Here is a 19,113-nt window from a genome sequence, read left to right as displayed (position 1 = left end):
AGAAGAAAAACCTTCAAAAAAATTGAAAAAACCTAGCAATAGAGGCTAGGAAAAACCTTCCCAAAGGAAAATCCTAAAGGGAACAAAAAAACCCTCCAAAAAAAAAAAACCTATAAACAATTGATACAAGCTTTGGTGTCTGAAAATAGTAAGAAGTATTATTTAAGAAATGAAAGTTAAAGGAAAACTAAGGCCCTGTTAAATTCACTTTAAAATAATACTCCAATATTTAGTAAAAATAATTTTAGTAAAAATAATTTCAATTCAATAAAAATCAGTAACTCTAAAGAAGATATCTAATAGAGAATTAACAAAAATAATTTAAGTTCGGCAAAAATAATTTAAGTTCGGTAAAATAATTCAATTCAGTTTAAATACGTAGTAATTTAAGTTCAGTAAAAATAAGGTACGCTCTGCCTCTGCCTCGTAATTGGATGATCGTATAAAAACCCGCTCTATTTATTAGACAGACAGATCTAACGAGAAAATACCTGTTAATATTGCATATTAACATCTTTTGTTTATATGGGGGTGCGATGGTCAATTCACACACTTTAGCGAGGGTAGACTTGTCATTCAGTCGGTGTCTTTAGTTACCAGTTAACGATCGTCAACATACGTCAATATGATAATGCTCCGTTCAAAACTTGATGTCGTTCCGCCGTTCTTTATCCCTTAGATTCAAAACTGCCATTCACAAACCATTTGTCGTCCAAAACATCTGAGCTTCAAAGAGTCCGACGCAAATCAGTCGGCTATTTTAAAGGAGCTATTGAACAAGTATTGAAAGCGATTTCGATTTCGAAGCTAAAGTTTTACGGTATATGTCGTTTCATTAATCTTTAGTTGGAATTTTTAGGTGTAATTTGTTGGTTGTTGGACTAGAATTTTGGTGTCATAGTTATAATCTGTTTCGGAATTTTTGATTATGACTTTGTCGAATTTGATTATTATAGAAATAAATCGGTAATTAACCGCAAGCAATTTTGGTGTTAAGTACACTTCCATACATAGAGGAATTCAGCTTCCAATTCAATATGGCGGAGAGGAATGGCTTCCGATATGGCGGAGAAGTACAGTGAGAACTCGAGAGGATAGAGGAGAAAGGAACGGGGTTGTAGAAGAGAGATTTAAAAACGTTAGGAAACGTTCTGTTAAGTGCCACATCATTGATATCCGGAAATAACATTAAAATATTTTTGTAAATTGCGAATATATTAACATGTTAACCGGGCACAGCTCCAGATCTAACCCACTGAACGTTCTCCATTGAATCAAATACTTGTATCCCCCATTGAAGCAGCTTCTAAGGTAAGTTGTTTGGTTTTTGTTATCATCATATCAATTTCACAATCTAATTTAATTGTCAGTGCATTAAGTCTAGGGTTCCAAAATCTCAGTTATTGGTTCTAAATTCTAAAAAAACCAGCGATTATTTTACCAGAAAAGAAAATTATGAGCCTAATTTGATTATTGAATCAAATATTCCTAAATTTATGTGATTTTTCGAAATAATTGAATCAATTTTTTTTTTTGCTGCAAATAATTGAATGAAATTTGGTTGCTAATGTATTGCACAACCCTTTAATGTTGGGATTCACTTCAGTACCATTGAACCACTTCAAACATTCAGCACATATTTACAGGCTTTTGTTTATAACCCTTTTAGTGTTAGGATGGAACTATGAAAAGGGCTTTGTCTAAGTGTTATCATAGCATTTAATTAGTGTTATCAAATTGCGTAATGAAAAATGATGACTTTAAAGAAAACGAAACCAAGCTAATGGCAATGCAAATTACTTACTACCTCCGGTCCAAATTACTCGCAACTTTGGGATATTTTATATCTAAAATATCCCAAAGTTGCGAGTAATTTGGACCAGAGGTAGTATACACCTTATTCATTTACGGAAATGCAACCTTCAGAGACCTGTTCTTTGCACATGTTTTGTTATAATGCTTTTCCTTTTGATTTTCGACGGTATCCTAATCCTGAAAATGTTTCTGATTGGGGTCAGGTGAAACAAATCTTATGGAGTGTGTGGTTCAGGGGATAATTGAGACCCAGGTAAATTTATAGCCGTTTTTTGTTTTCAATCTAATGTTGTTCATGTTTGAATATTTACTGTAATTAATCTTAACTTATATGGCTACATGACTTTGCAATCTGTTGCTTTCTTTGTGTCTGCATTTGTTTTCTCATAGCCTATAATACAACAGGATGAGGCTAATACTTCCGCTGCGCTTAATAATTTTCACTCATTTTTTTTTTTTTTTTTGGGTTTTATAATTTGCTCACTCCTATATTGATGCTTCTCTTGTTAATGTAATGTCGACTTCATCAATCGTGTGTCACTTCGATAATATGTGGTCCATACCATGTTTATAATTGAGACTCATATGCTGAACACTAATTTAGAAATAGAAGTTAACAAGCAATTTTTTAGGATGATCCTTTATAATTTGCAGTATCAGCCATACCCTAGAGTTAAAAGAGCAGTTAAATGATCAAAACAGGCTAATGCACCTGCATCTATCTTTTCTTTGTGTCCTTGAATCCGTTGGCTTGTAGTAAGACATAGGTTGACAACAATAATCACATAAATGTTGCTCTCCCTTCGAGGACAAAACACAGACCTACAAAGAATGGGACCAATATCTTTATCTAACACACCACCACCAACAACAACAACAACAACAACAACCGCAACAAAGTCTTAAGACTTTTACACTTTGTTTGGATAGGAAGAAATGGAAGGAAAAGAAGAGAAGAGAAATGGAGGGGGACATAATCTCTTGTTTGGGTAAAAGATTGGGGGAAGGAAGGGAAGGAGAGGTAGGGATCCATTTTCCCTCTCTCTATAATAACCATAATCTCTCCAAAATTTGGAGAGATTTGGAGGGAAAATGGAGCTCACCTCCCCCTCCCTTTCTTTTCCCTTCCCTTCCTCCATTTTCCCTCCCCTTCTTTTCCTTCCTTCTTTGCTATACAAACAAAGCGTTAGTCCCAAAATGATTTGGGGATATCTTGAATACACCAACTTAGAAAAATGCATGTCCTCTTATGGAAGTGAAAAAGCATTTTACTTTCCTTGGAATCCCTTTTTTCCACCTCATTCTCTCATCTTCATAACCTGAAGGTAGTTTTGGATATGTGTAATTGCTTATACACAACGAAAAAGTGTTTTTTTATCCTCAAAAATTCCCTCCATGGTTTGAAGATCTTTTGAGGTACCCCCAATGCTATTCTCTTGTTTATTTATCCATTTGGAGCCCTCCAAAAGAATAAAAAAAAAAATCCTTTAGTGAGAGAAAATGAGCAGCAATACTGATGTTAAATCCATGGGTTGAGTGATGGTGTAAGAAAGCTTCTCAAGGGGCACGTTTTTTTTTTTTTTTTTTTTTTTTTTTTTTTTGTTGAACTTAGAAAGCTACAGACTTAAAGAAAAGAAATGCTTGATGCATTCTGCCTCATGCTTTAGTTTTGATGGCATCTGGTGTAAACCAATTAAACTTTGCTACACCGACTCTCTTGATGGTTGGCGCAACCAGAGCTCCTCAAGCCTCACGCTCTGGCACCTTTTTTTGAAGCGGAGTGTACAACAAATCCTCGTGATTTTTTTGCTGCTTAGGCCTTTATCTCCAAAATAAAAGTTTTTTTTTCTTTTGAAAATTCAAATTCACTATTCGATTCTCTCTCACTCCCACTCTCTCTTTACCTTTATTTCTCTATGCTCTTGGTGACCTACTGACCTGACTGATTTAGTAACCATATTTGGAGTTAAATCTTAATGCAACTTCATCTAGGAATTTCATATATTCAAGTTAAGCAACTCCTAATTTCACTTATTTTTTCCTTGCCAATTTCTTCAGATTGCCTTAGGCTCCACTCTTATTTTTGAACGCCTTCGTCCTACTTATTAAGTGAATTTTTTTTTTTTTTTATTTTTTTATTTTGGGCATTGTCATTGACATTGACTTCTTACAAAAATTCTTGAATCAGTGAAACGATTACTACATGGATGATCACACATGTATAATCCTGTTTTCAACAGATAGTATTATGGAACTTTAAGTTTAAGGGATAAAAGCTGGGATATTTACTGAGGGTTACATGTTTAAAATTCGTATTCTAACTCTATCACACAAGCAGAGCACTTAATAAATGAAGATTGTTTTGGACTGTAAGTATAGAATTCAAATTCTAGGGGTGCTTAAGGAAGACAAGTAGTGCATCTAGTTTTATTTTCTCTCCTGCTAGGTCCTTTCCAAGTCTGCTGTGATGTTTTTCAATACAGAATTCATGTATGGGCAAGGACAACTATCATATCCTTGAAGATGGGGAGAAGAAAATAAGAGGGAAAATTGAAGCAAAGCTCAAAATTAATTCATTACTCATGGTGCTGAAAATATGTTGCAACTTTATCCTAATCACAGTTTCGCCGTCTTTGAACCAAAATAACTAATCAAAACAACTTTTGTGACATCAATGTTGGTATATTATTCAAAGCTTGCTGTCTCTTTTCTAATTATGAGATTAATACATAATTTTCTTCCTCTTTCATGACTATATCGTGGCTATGATGGGCTGCAGTGCACATTTAACTTTTTTTTGAATGTAACCATTTGACTCTTCTCCTTGCTGTATGTGGCTAGTGGACGAAATCGCTTTCTGCCACTTATTTTTTTTTTTTTTGTTTAATGGTGTAATAAGTTAAATAAGGAACTATATCACTTCCTATACTTCATCCAGCTGATACTTAGCACCAAATGAGACTTTTCTCTTAAAAAAATAAAAATAAATATTGCTGTTGGGCTTTAATTGTTGTTCAGCTACTTTTTGTATGCTTATAAGTTGTACCTATTTAAAACTTAATTACCCAATATCTAAAAAAAGAAAAAAAGAAAAAAGAGTAGAAAAACCTTCCTTCATGCTTTTGGTAATTGCCTTAGGATGTTTGACAAACAACACTTGTGCGGCTGCTAAACATAGAGTAATAGACATGCCAAAATTGTATTTTTTTAGCATTTTCTCTTACATCATGTATGAACCATTGATCCTACTAGAGCAAATTCTTAGAATGATAGCTGTGGTGGAAAAAAATGTCCTAAGATTTCTAACTCTTGAACAGTCAAATTCTAAACATTAAAAAAAATAATTCTTCTCCCTCAAAACCAGAATATAATCCCTTATCAGTCAAGTTCTTAATTGTATAGGTAGTTAGGCAGGGGGGACACTTTTTTTTTTCCCCCTCTGTATTGTTTTTTCTACTTTTGAACTTAAGGATTGCTTTTTAACCTAAAAAGTACTTCAATGGAATTTATAGACTATCTTACTCATGGCTTCTTATAAATAAAATTTGGATTTTTGTATGGTGTAATTCACTCAAACTCATACTATTTGAATTCACTTTTTAACACGTCTGCCTTTGCTACAGCATGTGGAAGCACTGGAGATTCTTCTTCAGGGGCTTTGTGGAGTCAATAAGGAGCGGTTAAGGATTCATGAGTTGTGCTTAAAAAGCAGCCCAAACCTTGGTAATTTACTGTTATCTCTCTGTTTGGATATCTAGAGTACTTTTATTGGTTTAGTATTGTTTATTCTTTGCTGTATATTGCAATTTAATAATCCTCTTGGAACTTTAGCATCTTAAAATTAGTTTATTAATGAGAAAACCTTTCTTAGTTCATTTTCACCCCAGTTAATCTTATGTGATAATTTTTTCTAATTTTTTGGTGGTGAATTGAACTTAGGAAGCTCTGAAACTTTTTTTTTTAAGGTAAAAAGAACAAAGCCGTAAATCCATAGCTTACAAGGCTAAGCTACTAACAAAGTGCATATACACCAAACAACTAAGCTCTAGAGGGTCAGAATTTAGGGATCATGAGGGCTTGCTTTCTAGGAACAATGTCTCTTAATCATTGTTATTGCAACCCACATCTGAATCACCAGATCTAACAACTAGGCTAGTCAAGAGTTACAATGAGAATCAATTTCTCTCCAAGAGCTCCAGTAACTTTTTGTGCTTGTGTTGAATCCTTGCAAATAGGATTTGAACAAAGGTCACAAAACCCTATTCTATAAGTAGACAAAGTAGTTGCAGTTTTGCCATGTTCTAAAATACCTCTTTCCTCTTATTCTCTACCTTCAATTCTCTTGTGCCATCAAAAGGCTTAAATCCATGGTATAAAACTATAATAACTACTTGTAGCTAACTAGCTACTCTGCAGTCGTCTCACAAAATTTGCTTGAAAGGGACATCTACACAAAACCTACTGAAGAAAGCTCATTCGAAGTTGTCAAAACCCATACAAATACCATCATTAATGAAAAGTGGAGGGGAGCTTGATTTTGCATGGTCTTTGACTCGTTCAAATGAGCATGAATCAGAGATGAGGTAGCTTTTAGCTTCTGGTTTTCACCTTCTTTTGTGCAGTTAGCCTTGCTTTTGGTTTCCATCTATGCCCTTGCAATGCTTGGTTCTGAAATTACTTCTCAAGTATCATATCAAAATCATAGTGTTTTGACAGAAAGGAAAGGAAAGTCACGGACTTTTCAAAACACTTGTTGCAAGGTTGTACATTTTAACCTGAAAGTGGAGACCGGTACCCTAAAATTGTTGGACAATAAAAACTAGTAAATAATTTTTGCGTATTTTTCATGTGGTTTCTGCGATCAGTAGGTAGCTCTATGTCTTCCATAGTTCCATATGCTTCTTCTTGATCTTTTTGTCAGTTGTGATGATTTGAGAGTGTAGGATTTCGTCATTAAAGGCTTAGAGTAGGAACTTATTCTTTCTTCTAGCGCCTTTACTAGTAGTTCAAATTTTACATGTAGCAACATTAAATCTACTTCCTACAATTGTCAGACCCCTGTTATACATTCATCCCCTTTTCTAACATCTTGCAATGACCATATATATTTTTTGATGGGTAGGAATAAACCAATGTGCCAACTAGAGTTTTGACAACCACTAGACTTATTATATGGGAAATTGAACCTGTGCTTAAGGCAAATCCAACTGTCAATGAAAAATTCCTAGAATGCGACAAAAATTTTAGCTCATCATTTACACAATTTGCTTCTCTGCTCACCAATCAAATCACACGCCCAGTCCTCAAATTTTCAATAAGCCAGCTTGATTTCATGGCCCACCATGATTCACTAAGCCCATACCACATCTATAAAAATATGTCCTCATGTAAGACCATTCATGCAACAGCCCAATACTTGTCTTATTATGCCTTCTGTAATAGGTTAATATAATTGCTACATAATAATTTGGAAAATGGGAATTAATCGAAAGCAAGTACCAATGCCTTTTTGCTAATAGGAACTTTATGAAGAGCAGTGTCTATTTGTTCTTTACAATCATTAGTGGTATCATTATTACTTTCTTCTTTCAACCATTCATTTGTTGCCTTTATTTAGGACCTGCCAACTCCATCTAAATTATCACTGGAAAAACTGTTGCTACCTGTTGCATGTGTGCTGCAGATTGCACTAGCTATTATCTCTATAACCATCAGCAGTTGCTCTATATTATTTAATTTGTGGACCCACAGCTCTCAAGTAATGTTTTATGGATAGATTATGTTAGAATGAGCTGTACAACCTTGGTTATGTGCTCTCACTTTATAAATCACTTGGTATTATTGCCTGCCTATGGAATTGTTCATATCCTTCCAATGCTTTGGAGAATTACTTTGCACCATTTCGATGCTTTGAAGGGTTACCAAATTTTGCACCATTTTTTATGTGCACACCCATGCATATGAAGGTATTTTTTTCAGTGTATTGCTTACCACCTTTTTGTGTTAGAGATGAAACTGCGATTAGTACAAGAATCCCATAATTTCAAGTATATAGAATCTGGTCTGGAGAGGTTCAATAGCTTGCTTGATAGCTGATACCAAAGCATGGTTACGAGTTTATGACGATATGGAAACAATGAAATTTAAACAGTTCTCAATTTAGAATCTTGAAATCGCATGGTCGCACCTGAAGGGTGAAGAGCATATTTAAGCATCTGTATTTAAATTAGAGGGACTTACAGCAAGTTTCTTAAGATAAAATCAAGCTTTAAATTCTACTTGAATACATCCCATCTGCTTTGTTGGAGAATTGTGGAATGAACTGAATTATGATTTTTGATGGGATATATTCATCTTGGAATTACGGGTATGACCAGGAAATTTAGGCTCTACATAATAGACTCTGTCACTCTGCTGTGGTTCATGTAAAGAATATTGTAAAGAGCTAATTTGAATTGCTAAATTGTGGAATAAATTATGTCCCACAATCTTGTCTATAATAGCTTGTTTATCTTGCTTTAGAACCCTAAAGTGCAGAGTGTTATTTTAAGTCGTTAATTTTAGTCGTTAATTTTTGAAGTGCAGATTGTTATTTGTCTCCAATGGATAGTCAAGAGCCATTGGTGATCTGAATTTGAAAATCTTTTGCACCTTATTCTTCTCTCAGCTACAATGTTCTTTTCATGGACAACACTTGTCTTTTTTTCATATAATTCGAAAGTCTTCCATGGGTGCCAAGTAACCGTGTTGAATTTGAGATGTAGTTAGGAACAATGTGGGGGAACCTTTTCTTGAGTGGTCAGGTGGTTGAATATCCTTTATATTATACTCCATTACTCCCTTCTTCATTTTTGCTACTCACTTTCCAGGCCTTTTTTTTAATGGCGTATCTCTTTTACCATCTTACCCCTGCAACCCCACAATAATTGCACCTTTACATTCTCTCTCTCTCTCTCTTATATTCACCTTTTTCTTATACAAACCCATCTTTTTACATTCTCTTACTTTATCTTACACCCACTCATAACGATTCTTAAATTGCGTATCTATAGTGAGTAGATTATAGAAGAACGAAGATAATAAAAAAGAAAAAAAAAAAGGGGAAATTAACAAAATTTAGGTATATTTTAACAAAATCAATGTATGTTTTTATTCATAAAAATTATCCATTTACACTTGTCCACATACCAAACATTGACACTTGCTCTCTAGATCTTGAATTTTATTGGACTTGTTGATTGTTAGCCCTATACCCAAATCAAGCCTTTCCATCCCAATAGAGCTCCAACATCAGAGGCTTAAGAAACTTGCAAAATCTACTTTCAAAATGTATATTCCTATATGCATCAGCACTGGCAGTATGAAGAGTCTATATGACTAGATTTAATATTTGTGCTATAAAGCTCATATTTGAGTTACTTTCTATAGTACTAAAACTTGTTACTTATTGGCTCTACCTTTAATGAGTGTGTCAATGTTGTTGTTTGTCTTGGTAAGGCTACAATGTTTTATAGATGTAGGAGGGGGGTTGCTCCATTTTAAGTTTCCGTATCCAATTTATCCATGTCTTGTATTTACCTTAACCTGTTAGAGTACAAGGAACGAACCATAGAAAGTTAGCACATCCGTTGTCCTTTGTTCGTTATAATAGTCACATTTCCTAAACAAGCTCATCTCAAGTATGCTGATAATAAGACAACATCCATTTTGTTCATTATCACATGACACTTTTTTTCTTTATGTTCGAATTGCTTGCTAAATCACTAAATTATAATGAACATTTTTCTTAAAATTGAAATTCATTAAGTAAAGGTATTAAAATCACCTAAAGCCGTATGATCCTAAGATCCGTACTAGTGCCATCACTTATATGAACATAATTGCTGAGTAAAGAGATGGAAATAGAGAGATGAAATCTCATTTCAGGTATGGTATTTTCTACACCATTGCACCTTCACATGGCCATATTGGTCTTCTGAAAAATTCTTTCTAAGTTGTTTTCTAATAAAATGATACTACTGTTTCATAATGCTCTTAACACTTGCTGTTTTAATCCATTTCATGATGTTCTGCACACTTTTGCTTTCCGTTTTACAGCTTTACCCATTCTCTTCTTACAGCACAAATTTTAAACCATTCTACCCACTCTTACTTTAAGCACCTTTTTCTATACAACCACCCACCTTTTTATATTGACTCTGCATTATCTATCTTTTTCTTACACCATCTACCTTTTTACACACACTCTCCATTTCTTAATTTTGTGCAAACAATACATAATAAGAACATTACAAAATGGAGGTTGTATTTGGGGTGTAGGCGGGAAATGCACAATGTTGTTCTCTTTAGAGAGCTTGAGGGATCATAAATCTATCGTGTATTGTCAACATCTTCATTGCCTCTTGTAGCTTTTGGTTTTTCTACTTATTTCTACTTAGCTTTCCCTCTTCCATCTTTCTGAGGGTTAGGAAACTTAGCACAATTGTCAAATTCTATTTTTGGCCCATAAATTCTTCCAACCGGAGCTTCAATCCTTAGCTCCTTTTGGATCAATGGATATCAACATTCAACCGGCTCCCTTGCTTATGAAATTGTGTTTCTTTCATGGTCCTTCATCAACTTATTATCTTTCATGTATTGTTATTATTTCTTAACTAACCTTTTGGTCTGTGCCATGCAATGGCTATATATATAGAAAAAATGGGAACACTATTTTGTCCCTTGGAATAATCTCAATGAGTTTTTAGGAAAAATGTTTTAACTGTTTTGTGATTGAAAATCTATTAATTAATTTAATGGAGGTTAAGGAGTGGGGGAAGAAAAGAATTACTTGTATGTAAATTAAAATAGGGAAATGAATACAATTGAGGAAGAATATTGAAGGGATTAATGTTGGAGATGAACGGGGAAGATGAAGTGTTAAGGCAAGAGGAATTGTAAAAGATTTCTCATAAAATACTTATAATAAAATAAATTCAAAGGTTGAAGAAGAGGACATGTGGTGTACTGTGGTTTGTGTCCCAAGCTACTTCTCTCTACAATAGTTTCTAAAAGAGATCTCTCTCTGTCCCTCTCTCTCTACAATGTTGCCTTTTATTCTTACATAATAACAAACTTCCCTTAAACTGCGCTGATACTTGCACCATTCTACGTGTAATTTAAAAACTCTGTTTGTGAGTTATATCCCTGAATTACCCTTATCTCTCCTCTTGCTGTAGGTAATTGTTATTGGTAGTTTTGGCTGATTCCTTGCAATTTACTAGATTTTATGTGTGTTGTGCTTCAAGATTAGATATATTAAACCAGTTATTGCAATTAATTTGCAGGATTTGTGTCTTCTGAGGTTCGACTTGTATGTGATTTGGAGCAGCCTGAACCTACTTGGTAGGCAAAAAAAAAAACTTCTATAAGGCTTTTACTTTATGGTTTATCCTAGGTTACAAAGGATGTGTAATATGCAGGCTTGTTCGTCATGTTGGTGGTGCAATGAGAGGTGCTGGCGCTGAACAGATCTCTGTTCTGGTGCGGACCATGGTAGAAAGCAAAGCTAGCAAGAATGCCCTCCGCTTGTTTTATGCACTTGGCTATAAATTGGATCATGAGTTGTTGCGAGTGGGTTTTTCCTTCCATTTCCATAGGGGCGCTCAAATCACTGTTACTGTCTCGTCAGTTAATAAGTTATCAAAGTTGCATGCAGTTGATGACGGTGATCCAGTCACCCCAGGCATACAATTAGTTGAAGTAACTGCTCCTGCTACATCTGATAACTATGGCGAAGTTGTAACAGCTGTCTCTTCCTTCTGTGAATACCTTGCCCCGTAAGCCCTGCGGTGTTCATGACCTTTAAAATTTAACCTGCTTGATAAGTTCTAGCTTGAGCTGAATGACATTTCTTGTTTTATGTTGTGGAACGATTGCAGACTGCTGCATTTATCAAAACCTGGTGTATCTACTGGGGTAGTCCCAACTGCTGCTGCTGCTGCTGCGTCTCTGATGTCTGATGGTGGAGGCACAACTGTGTAGCTTCTGCTGAGCTGGGAGGTATGGGAAATGTAGTCTTGATTTTAATCTTTGTGAGGTTTACAGAAGTGGCAATTCTTTCTAGTTGTTTATATAGGTTGAAATGTGATTGTTTCAACATGATTTTCTTTTATAGCTGGTTCTCTCACATTTTCATGCTTGATATAGTGATACTTCTCAAGAAGAGGCTCAGTGATCTGATGAGCTCTCCATTGACAAATTGTGACTGATATTTTTCATTATATTGAACATTTTCCATTACTACATTAGTTCTGTATACTTCGTATTGTTTAAGGAGGATGCTTCAGATCGTTTTCTCTGACAATAGATCATTTTTTGTACAGCAAAAAGCCAGCATGTTAGTTGTATATTTTTAAGTGCCATCCCATTACTAAAATCAGGTTTTTCCATACTGTGTTTGTGTGCGAGTGTGTTTATCATAATGTATGTGTGTATATGTAGACATTTTCTCACTTTCCTACTCCAACATTAGACTTGTCTCTAATATATGATGGCACTATGGCAGTTTGCAATTATACAATATTTTTTTGAACTTTCATTGCTAATTTAAATCCTGACGTTCCTGTGATCCAATGATGACCACTGATTGTACAACCATAATTTAGTTTTGAATACTGATTCAAAATATATTGTTACATATAGATATTACAGACGTGGAAAGGTGACCACAAGTCCAACCATAATTGAGAATAATATGATCATCAATCCTATGAAGTTTACAATGAGCGCTTCTTGGGTTCGCTGAAGCTTCAAGAAGGTGAACTTTTCCACCAAACCCATAACAGCAGTACATATTGCTAGAAGAAATATGACTATGCCACCAAATACATGCCATGGTGCTACTGCTGCTCTGGCTGTTGATTTAGAATGTGGAAATGCAAATGTGACGAAAGAGAAAATCCACTGAAAAACCATTTAAAGAAGAGCTCTGGTCAATTTCCAAGTTGTAATGCATATGCTAAATTAAGTTTTATTACATGATTCTCTATTTATATATACGAAGTATATGAATTTCTGATTGTGCAAAAGAATGACAGTTCACCTGCAAACCATATAGGCATATGGTGCTTATACCGAGCCACGAATGAAACGTGTAGAGGTGTGGTATTGCTAGCTCTTGATGAAACTTGAAAACTGCATATATTCCCACTATGCCAGTGATAAGAGCTACTAGATGCAGCATCAAATGCACTTTCTTTTGTATCCTTTTTGCTCCAGGAATTGTCTTGTATGCCATGATAGCTATTTTTGCAATATTAAGGATTAGCAGCATCAGCTCACTAGCATTGTTATTATACTTTATGCAAAATTAATTGTCGCATTATATCTATCACTTTACCTGTTTTGTTTGAAAATTTAACCAGATGTCAGTATATTTTAAGAAGTGTATGGTTTTTTCAAATATCCTAAAATAGAATATGCTACTATTGTTTTTTTTGGAAATGAGTATTATTACCCAACTGACTTACACTTGTCACCTGTTTACAATCCACATGTTTCATAATAAATTCTTAGTGGTTAAACACAAACTTGGTTGGTTGCCTGCTCAATAAACCTTCTAGTAATATTGCAACATGATGTATGAACTTTAAGGGCCTAAGTTGAACTAAACTGAATATTTATGAGAGGAGGAAATTAGGAATTGAATTGAACTTAAATTGAAGAGAACATACCCTAACAATATTAACGCAATTTCTGTATCTACTCCTTGTATGTAAAATAGCAATTAGCAATCTTGTTAAAATTGTTTCACTATGTACTTTCAACCTATTTACCTATCCATAGTTTTTATACGTAATAAATTTAAGATATATTCATATGCTCACATTAGTTTTTGCATAATTTTAGGTTATATATATTTATTTCTATTATCCACTCTTAGGGCCTGTTCTCATTGACTGAACTTAGCTGAACTGAGCTAAACTGAGTTGAACTGAACTGAACTGAAATGAATATTTTATAAGAGAAGGAAAGTAGGAGTTGAACTGAACTGAACTGAACTGAATTTCAACGTAAGAGAACAGTGTCTTATTGTTTATGAAAACTAGATGTGAAAGATCTATGGCATGTAGAGGAAGACCCAGTTTACCATTATGATAAACAAAAATGGTTTATCAAGTACTCCCTCCGTCCCCCATTGATAGTCACTTTTGCCATTTTTGGTGACCCAAAATATTAGTCACATTTGTTTTTTTCAAGTACCATTAATATTATTTTTTTTACCAAAATTCTCTCCCATTTGCAAAAATATTTGTGCAGATTTAACTTTCCCATGTAAATTTTACTTTCCCATATATTTTAATTACTTTCTCTCTCTACTTTTTTCCATACTCAATGTAAATTTATTCTTTCAATGTCTTTTGCTACTTATTTATGTTTATTAATTCCCGTGATTTTCTACCAAAAGTGACTATCAATGGGGGACGGAGGGATACCATTTTCGTAACAAGTCAACTAAAATTTTAAGTTAATATGACATTTTGTAGATAAATCAACTAAGGATTTAAGTCAATATGACATTTTCGTAAATAAATCAACATTTTTAAAGCCTTACATATAATGAAAAATTGTTGATTTATTTACAAAAAATGCCATTAAATAAATATTTTTCAAAGTTTTTCAGTGCGACAAGCCACATGGTGCGGCAGATGTTACTTGTATTATGGGGTTACTTGAAGGTGTTACTCATAGGGTGTTACTTGTATTATGGGGTTACTTGTATGAGTTATTTGTAGGTGTTACTTGTTTTATGAGTAACTCCACACCAAAACCCGTACCAAACCAATATCACCATACAAGTATCCCCTGACTAAAACCAATAACACCCATACAAGTAACCTCATAATACAAGTAACAATTACAACTAACCTCTGAAATAATCAGTAACACCCTACAAGTAACCCCTACTGCACCATGTGACCAGTCGTATACAAAAAATTGAGAATATTTTTTTATTATCAAGATGATAAACTTGTATTTTCCTTTGCAACAACAATATTCACAAATTCTAATTTTAAGTTTAATACTTTAGTCATAACAATATAATGATTGCTGAATCGATTCAACTTCACATTGGTAAAATGGAACTTGTACAAAAGTAGTTAGAGACCTTAGAGTGAAGAAAGCAAGCTACAATGGAGTGGACTTACCTTCTCCTCCTATCACAATAATCCCAATGATCATAAGAAGTGGGTGTATCTGCAAACAGAAGATGTAAAAGATTTGATATGCAATGATTTTGAATACAGAGACAAATCCAACAAAATATTGCTGTGATTGTGTTCTATCATATGTATAAATGACTGAATAAAGTAAACAAGTAAATAGTGTAAAAATAGACGTGTTTATCTTAAAAAACTGAGGAGACACGGTAGGTAATATGTTGTGGACTAATAGAATAATGAGACTTACATTGAAAATTTGCGGTTTGATGTGAGACCTAAAAGCAAGGCCTTCCCTGAAGTGTAAAAGCCAAACAAGTGCCAAGGTAGTCAAGGCCACAGCCAATAAGTGGGCAAACACCGTAGCTAGACGCGACGAAGCTCGTGTGATAGCCATAGCAAACTACCTAGCTTAGCTTGCAATGGAGGTGTAAAGAGAGATATAAAACAAGGAGCTAAGAAAAGGATAACAGTTGGAAATTTCTACAAGTTTATTTGTGGTGGCAGCAAATTTCATATCACATTCACTTGGTTAAGGTTTGCTTCTCATTTGTTACATGTCACTTTCCAGAATTAATATAAATCTAACTTCGGACAAACCAACTTTGTTAAATTAATTTGAATAGTAGTACTAGTATAAAACCAAATTTCAGCTTTATAAATTTGGTAGGTACATTAGGACCGTAGGTTATTGTTAGTTGGGGGATAATATTTGGGCGTGTGCAATGCGCCAATGCCCTCTAATCTAATCTATTAACTAACACAAACTTTTTTATGTGGTGGTGTGTGGTCAGTCACATCTTTTATCTGTTTTTTTATAAGAATGGTCGGGGATTGGGAGTTACTTGGTCAATCAGAGATTACTTGGTATGGGATTACTCGGTCGGTCAGGGTTACTTGGTTTGTCACGGCCCGGTATGGACGAAGATTCGGGCCTAATATCGACTTTCATTTTGTATTTTGGGCGAAATTCTTAGACTCCTCGATTAACTCAATCAAATCTTCTTTTTAAATGCTAGAGATATCTTTACCCGGAGTAGAGTATAAATCTTAAAAAAATGAAAGAGACCGTTGCAGAAACAGGTAAGAACTCTTGAATGAAAATGGAAAAGAGATGGAACTTCAGTTCCTTTGTAATCAGTTACAATTTTAAGGATTTTGGAGGTTCATTGATCAGGGTTTAACGGGAGAACTTTATAAGTTTTCAAAATGGAAGATACAGATCAAGAAATTGAATTTCATTATTTGTGGAAACAATTCAATTAGCATAGCTCGTGTGTAATCCCCCGTATTTTTAAATATTTTATAAATGAAAATTTATTTTATTTATAATATTTATTTGTTATTTTTCATAATTTAATTTCAAAAGTTTCAAATTATTAATCTGGGAGCTTTGGTTCGATTTAATTACCACTAAAGTTACTTTAAAAGTTTTTGGGCGCCTAACGTTTTAAATCTTATGATTCTGGATTTTATGACGTGATTTAAGGTTAAACTTTAATTTCAAAAAAATTATTTTATTTTAATTAAAATAATTCCGCAGTTTAAATAAAATATATGTATTTTTATAAATTACTATGTTAATAATTATTTTTGAAATTAGTTGAATCTGCGTACTTATTTTATTCTTTGATCCTTAGTATTATTTATTTTATTTTATGTGTGAGATTTGGGTAGTCTTAAGAAGGGCATATAGGACAGATGATTTCTTTCTATGTGCATTATAATTTAATTCTTGGTGCCAATTATTTTGATTGTAGTTTTTATGCAAGTTATATTTAATTGTATATGTTTTATATAATCATGCAAATTTGGGTGTTGTGATCACCTAGAATCATGTGTAAGGATTAAAGAATACAATATAGATTAATTTGTGATGATTTGTGCAATGTAATGTGTATGTATGGATGATCATTATATGAAGCATGTAATTATGTGACTATTTGGTTATGCTTATTTAATGATGTTATTTATTATTTATTTGGTGCTTTAGGTTATTGGTAAGATCTATATTTTTATTATTTAATATCTCCTTCAATTTTTGCAACCAATGAGTGTGTATTTGAGAAACCTTATGATCAAATTAGGAATGTACTTGGAGTCTTAGCAATATAAATAGTTGAGTCGTGTGTTGAGTCTATAATTTAATGATGCATGATGATTGATTATTGATAGCATGTTATGGATTTCTTAATTTATTTTGCAGCTTGTATGTACTCAGCTTTGCTGATTGCGTGCTTTGTGTGTCTTTCTTTGGTCGTGGCCTCCGCCTTTCAATGACCCTGTGACGATCCAATTTTTACACTTGTAATATTGGGGAGCAGAATTACCACAGGTTCTTACACATGCAGCATTCATCAGGGTTGTGGGATCTTGAGTAGAGAGTTGGTTGTTTGCATTTTATTTCTTTTGCAAGTTTGAATTTATTTTAATTCGATTTTATTCGACACTATTTCTTTTGGGTTTGAATTTATTTGAACACTGAATTTAATCACTTACTACTTTTATTGGGTTTTGAATAAGGGCCTTAATGGTTCCAAGTTGTATGACTTAATTTGGTTTCATTCGTTGGTTTTGAAACTTATTTATAACTGATTTAGTTTTTCCGCTGCTATTTTCTGATAAAGCCTTAACGTTTGAACACGTGGCGGTAGCACGCCAGTAATTCTCTTGAATATTGTTCAGGGTCCTCACAGGTTTAAAGAGAGAATTATTGGGGTGTTACATCGTGATAAAAGAAAAAGATCTACATATTCTTCAGTTAGTCAAGGGTTACTCGGTCGGTCAGAATTTACTTGGTCGGGGGTTATGCGGTTGGTTAGGGTTCCTCAAATTGTACACATGTCGCTCTACTTGATTTTTTTCGCGCCAATTTGCTATGATATATAATATGATGTTGTCACTTTTTTTTTTTACTTTTACCTTTTTTTTTTTATTTTTTTTATATCTAAAATCTTTTATTTGCTTTATCCTTTGTCCTGCCGAATCTTTTTTTTTTAATACGTATGCTAATATTTCAATGTTCAAAAGTGTTCATTGTGATTTTTTTGTATGTTTTACAAATAATATGATATGGTAGAAATTACTAACCATGTTTACAAAAAAATTTATAAAGCAGAAAACTTTCTTTCTCCTTATTTTAAACAAATCTCACAATGTGTTTGTTTAAATAAATCGTGCATCGTATGGGGAACTAAACTAGTGATATATAGACGTTAAGTTCATCAAGTTGCTAAGCTAAAGGAGCGCATCACGTGGTATATAGATGGATATATGGCATGGGGCTTTGTATTTTACGTTATGTGTAGTAGGTAAAAGATAAATTCAAATTGGTGAAAAAAGAAAGGACATAATACTTTTTAGTGTGACCAGCCACACCATGTAGCAAATTGACACACACCAAAACACTGACCGATCGAGTAATCCCTGATCGACCGAGTAACACCAACCATAATGTGTGGCCAACCACATATGAAAAATTTGAAAAGGAAAAAATCACTTTAATAATTTCAATTTTGACTCATTTTCTTTGAATTATTCCAACATTTGATTATTCACTATTATGTGATAATCCAAAATTCAACCTTCCCAGCCCAATCCCCTTCCCTACTAGAAAACACCAGTCATCATCCCCTCTTCTTCCCCCACCCCTCCCTTTCCCCACCAGAAACACCAGCCCAATCCAATTTGGGGTGTTGGCAGGTTAATTTTTTATTTTATTTTATTAGTTTTTTATTTTAGACCAATCACATGCAATGTTTCCACATGTTGTCTTGTTATAATAGGTTGTTGACTCGTTGCTGACTAATTTTATGCTAGAAGAAAATGCATGTGAAAATTCGAATTATACTAGAATAATTGAATGTTAAGATTATTTAGAATAAATCAATCAAAGTTGGAAAAGGGGGAATTTTCAAAAAAAAAAATAAAACGATGTGACTTGACTAAGGCCCTGTTCTCTTACGTTGAAATTCAGTTCAGTTCAGTTCAGCTCAACTCAACTCCTAATTTCCTTCTCTTATAAAATATATTTCAGTTCAGTTCAGTTCAGCTCAGTTCAGTTCATTCAATGAGAACAGGCCCTAAGTTTATGAGA

General features: G+C 33.8%; 2 protein-coding genes across 2 annotated transcripts; one reads left to right on the top strand and one right to left on the bottom strand.

The window, feature by feature from the left end:
- The first annotated feature begins 652 nt into the window (after positions 1 to 652).
- On the top strand, positions 653 to 12,850 carry LOC145613301 (mediator of RNA polymerase II transcription subunit 18-like). Its single transcript, XM_081668382.1, has 8 exons — positions 653 to 820; positions 957 to 1,311; positions 2,019 to 2,068; positions 5,439 to 5,538; positions 11,142 to 11,199; positions 11,277 to 11,633; positions 11,736 to 11,856; positions 12,499 to 12,850. Exons 3-7 carry the CDS (start codon positions 2,033 to 2,035, stop codon positions 11,836 to 11,838), a joined length of 654 nt encoding a protein of 217 aa, XP_081524508.1. The 5' UTR covers positions 653 to 820; positions 957 to 1,311; positions 2,019 to 2,032; the 3' UTR covers positions 11,839 to 11,856; positions 12,499 to 12,850.
- Positions 12,362 to 15,626, bottom strand: LOC145613302 (putative ascorbate-specific transmembrane electron transporter 1). The gene is made up of 4 exons (XM_081668384.1): positions 15,268 to 15,626; positions 15,006 to 15,054; positions 12,899 to 13,098; positions 12,362 to 12,759 (listed from the first exon to the last, which is right to left on the bottom strand). Exons 1-4 carry the CDS (start codon positions 15,412 to 15,414, stop codon positions 12,502 to 12,504), a joined length of 654 nt encoding a protein of 217 aa, XP_081524510.1. The 5' UTR covers positions 15,415 to 15,626; the 3' UTR covers positions 12,362 to 12,501.
- Positions 15,627 to 19,113: the final 3,487 nt, after the last annotated feature.

Source organism: Chenopodium album, chromosome 25 (genome assembly GCF_948465745.1).
Source record: "Chenopodium album chromosome 25, dcCheAlbu1.1, whole genome shotgun sequence".
NCBI lineage: Eukaryota > Viridiplantae > Streptophyta > Magnoliopsida > Caryophyllales > Amaranthaceae > Chenopodium > Chenopodium album.
This window is presented reverse-complemented; position numbering and strand designations above follow the sequence as displayed.

Excerpts from the sequence above, each read along its gene's own strand:
- LOC145613301 (XM_081668382.1), top strand. The coding sequence starts at position 2,033 with ATGGAGTGTGTGGTTCAGGGGATAATTGAGACCCAG. Across the intron at positions 5,539-11,141 it reads AAAAAGCAGCCCAAACCTTG|GATTTGTGTCTTCTGAGGTT; the intron begins GTAATTTACTGT and ends ATTAATTTGCAG. Across the intron at positions 11,634-11,735 it reads TTCTGTGAATACCTTGCCCC|ACTGCTGCATTTATCAAAAC; the intron begins GTAAGCCCTGCG and ends GAACGATTGCAG.
- LOC145613302 (XM_081668384.1), bottom strand. The coding sequence starts at position 15,414 with ATGGCTATCACACGAGCTTCGTCGCGTCTAGCTACGGTGTTTGCCCAC. Across the intron at positions 15,055-15,267 it reads TCAAACCGCAAATTTTCAAT|ATACACCCACTTCTTATGAT; the intron begins GTAAGTCTCATT and ends TTCTGTTTGCAG. Across the intron at positions 12,760-12,898 it reads TATGCCTATATGGTTTGCAG|TGGATTTTCTCTTTCGTCAC; the intron begins GTGAACTGTCAT and ends ATGGTTTTTCAG.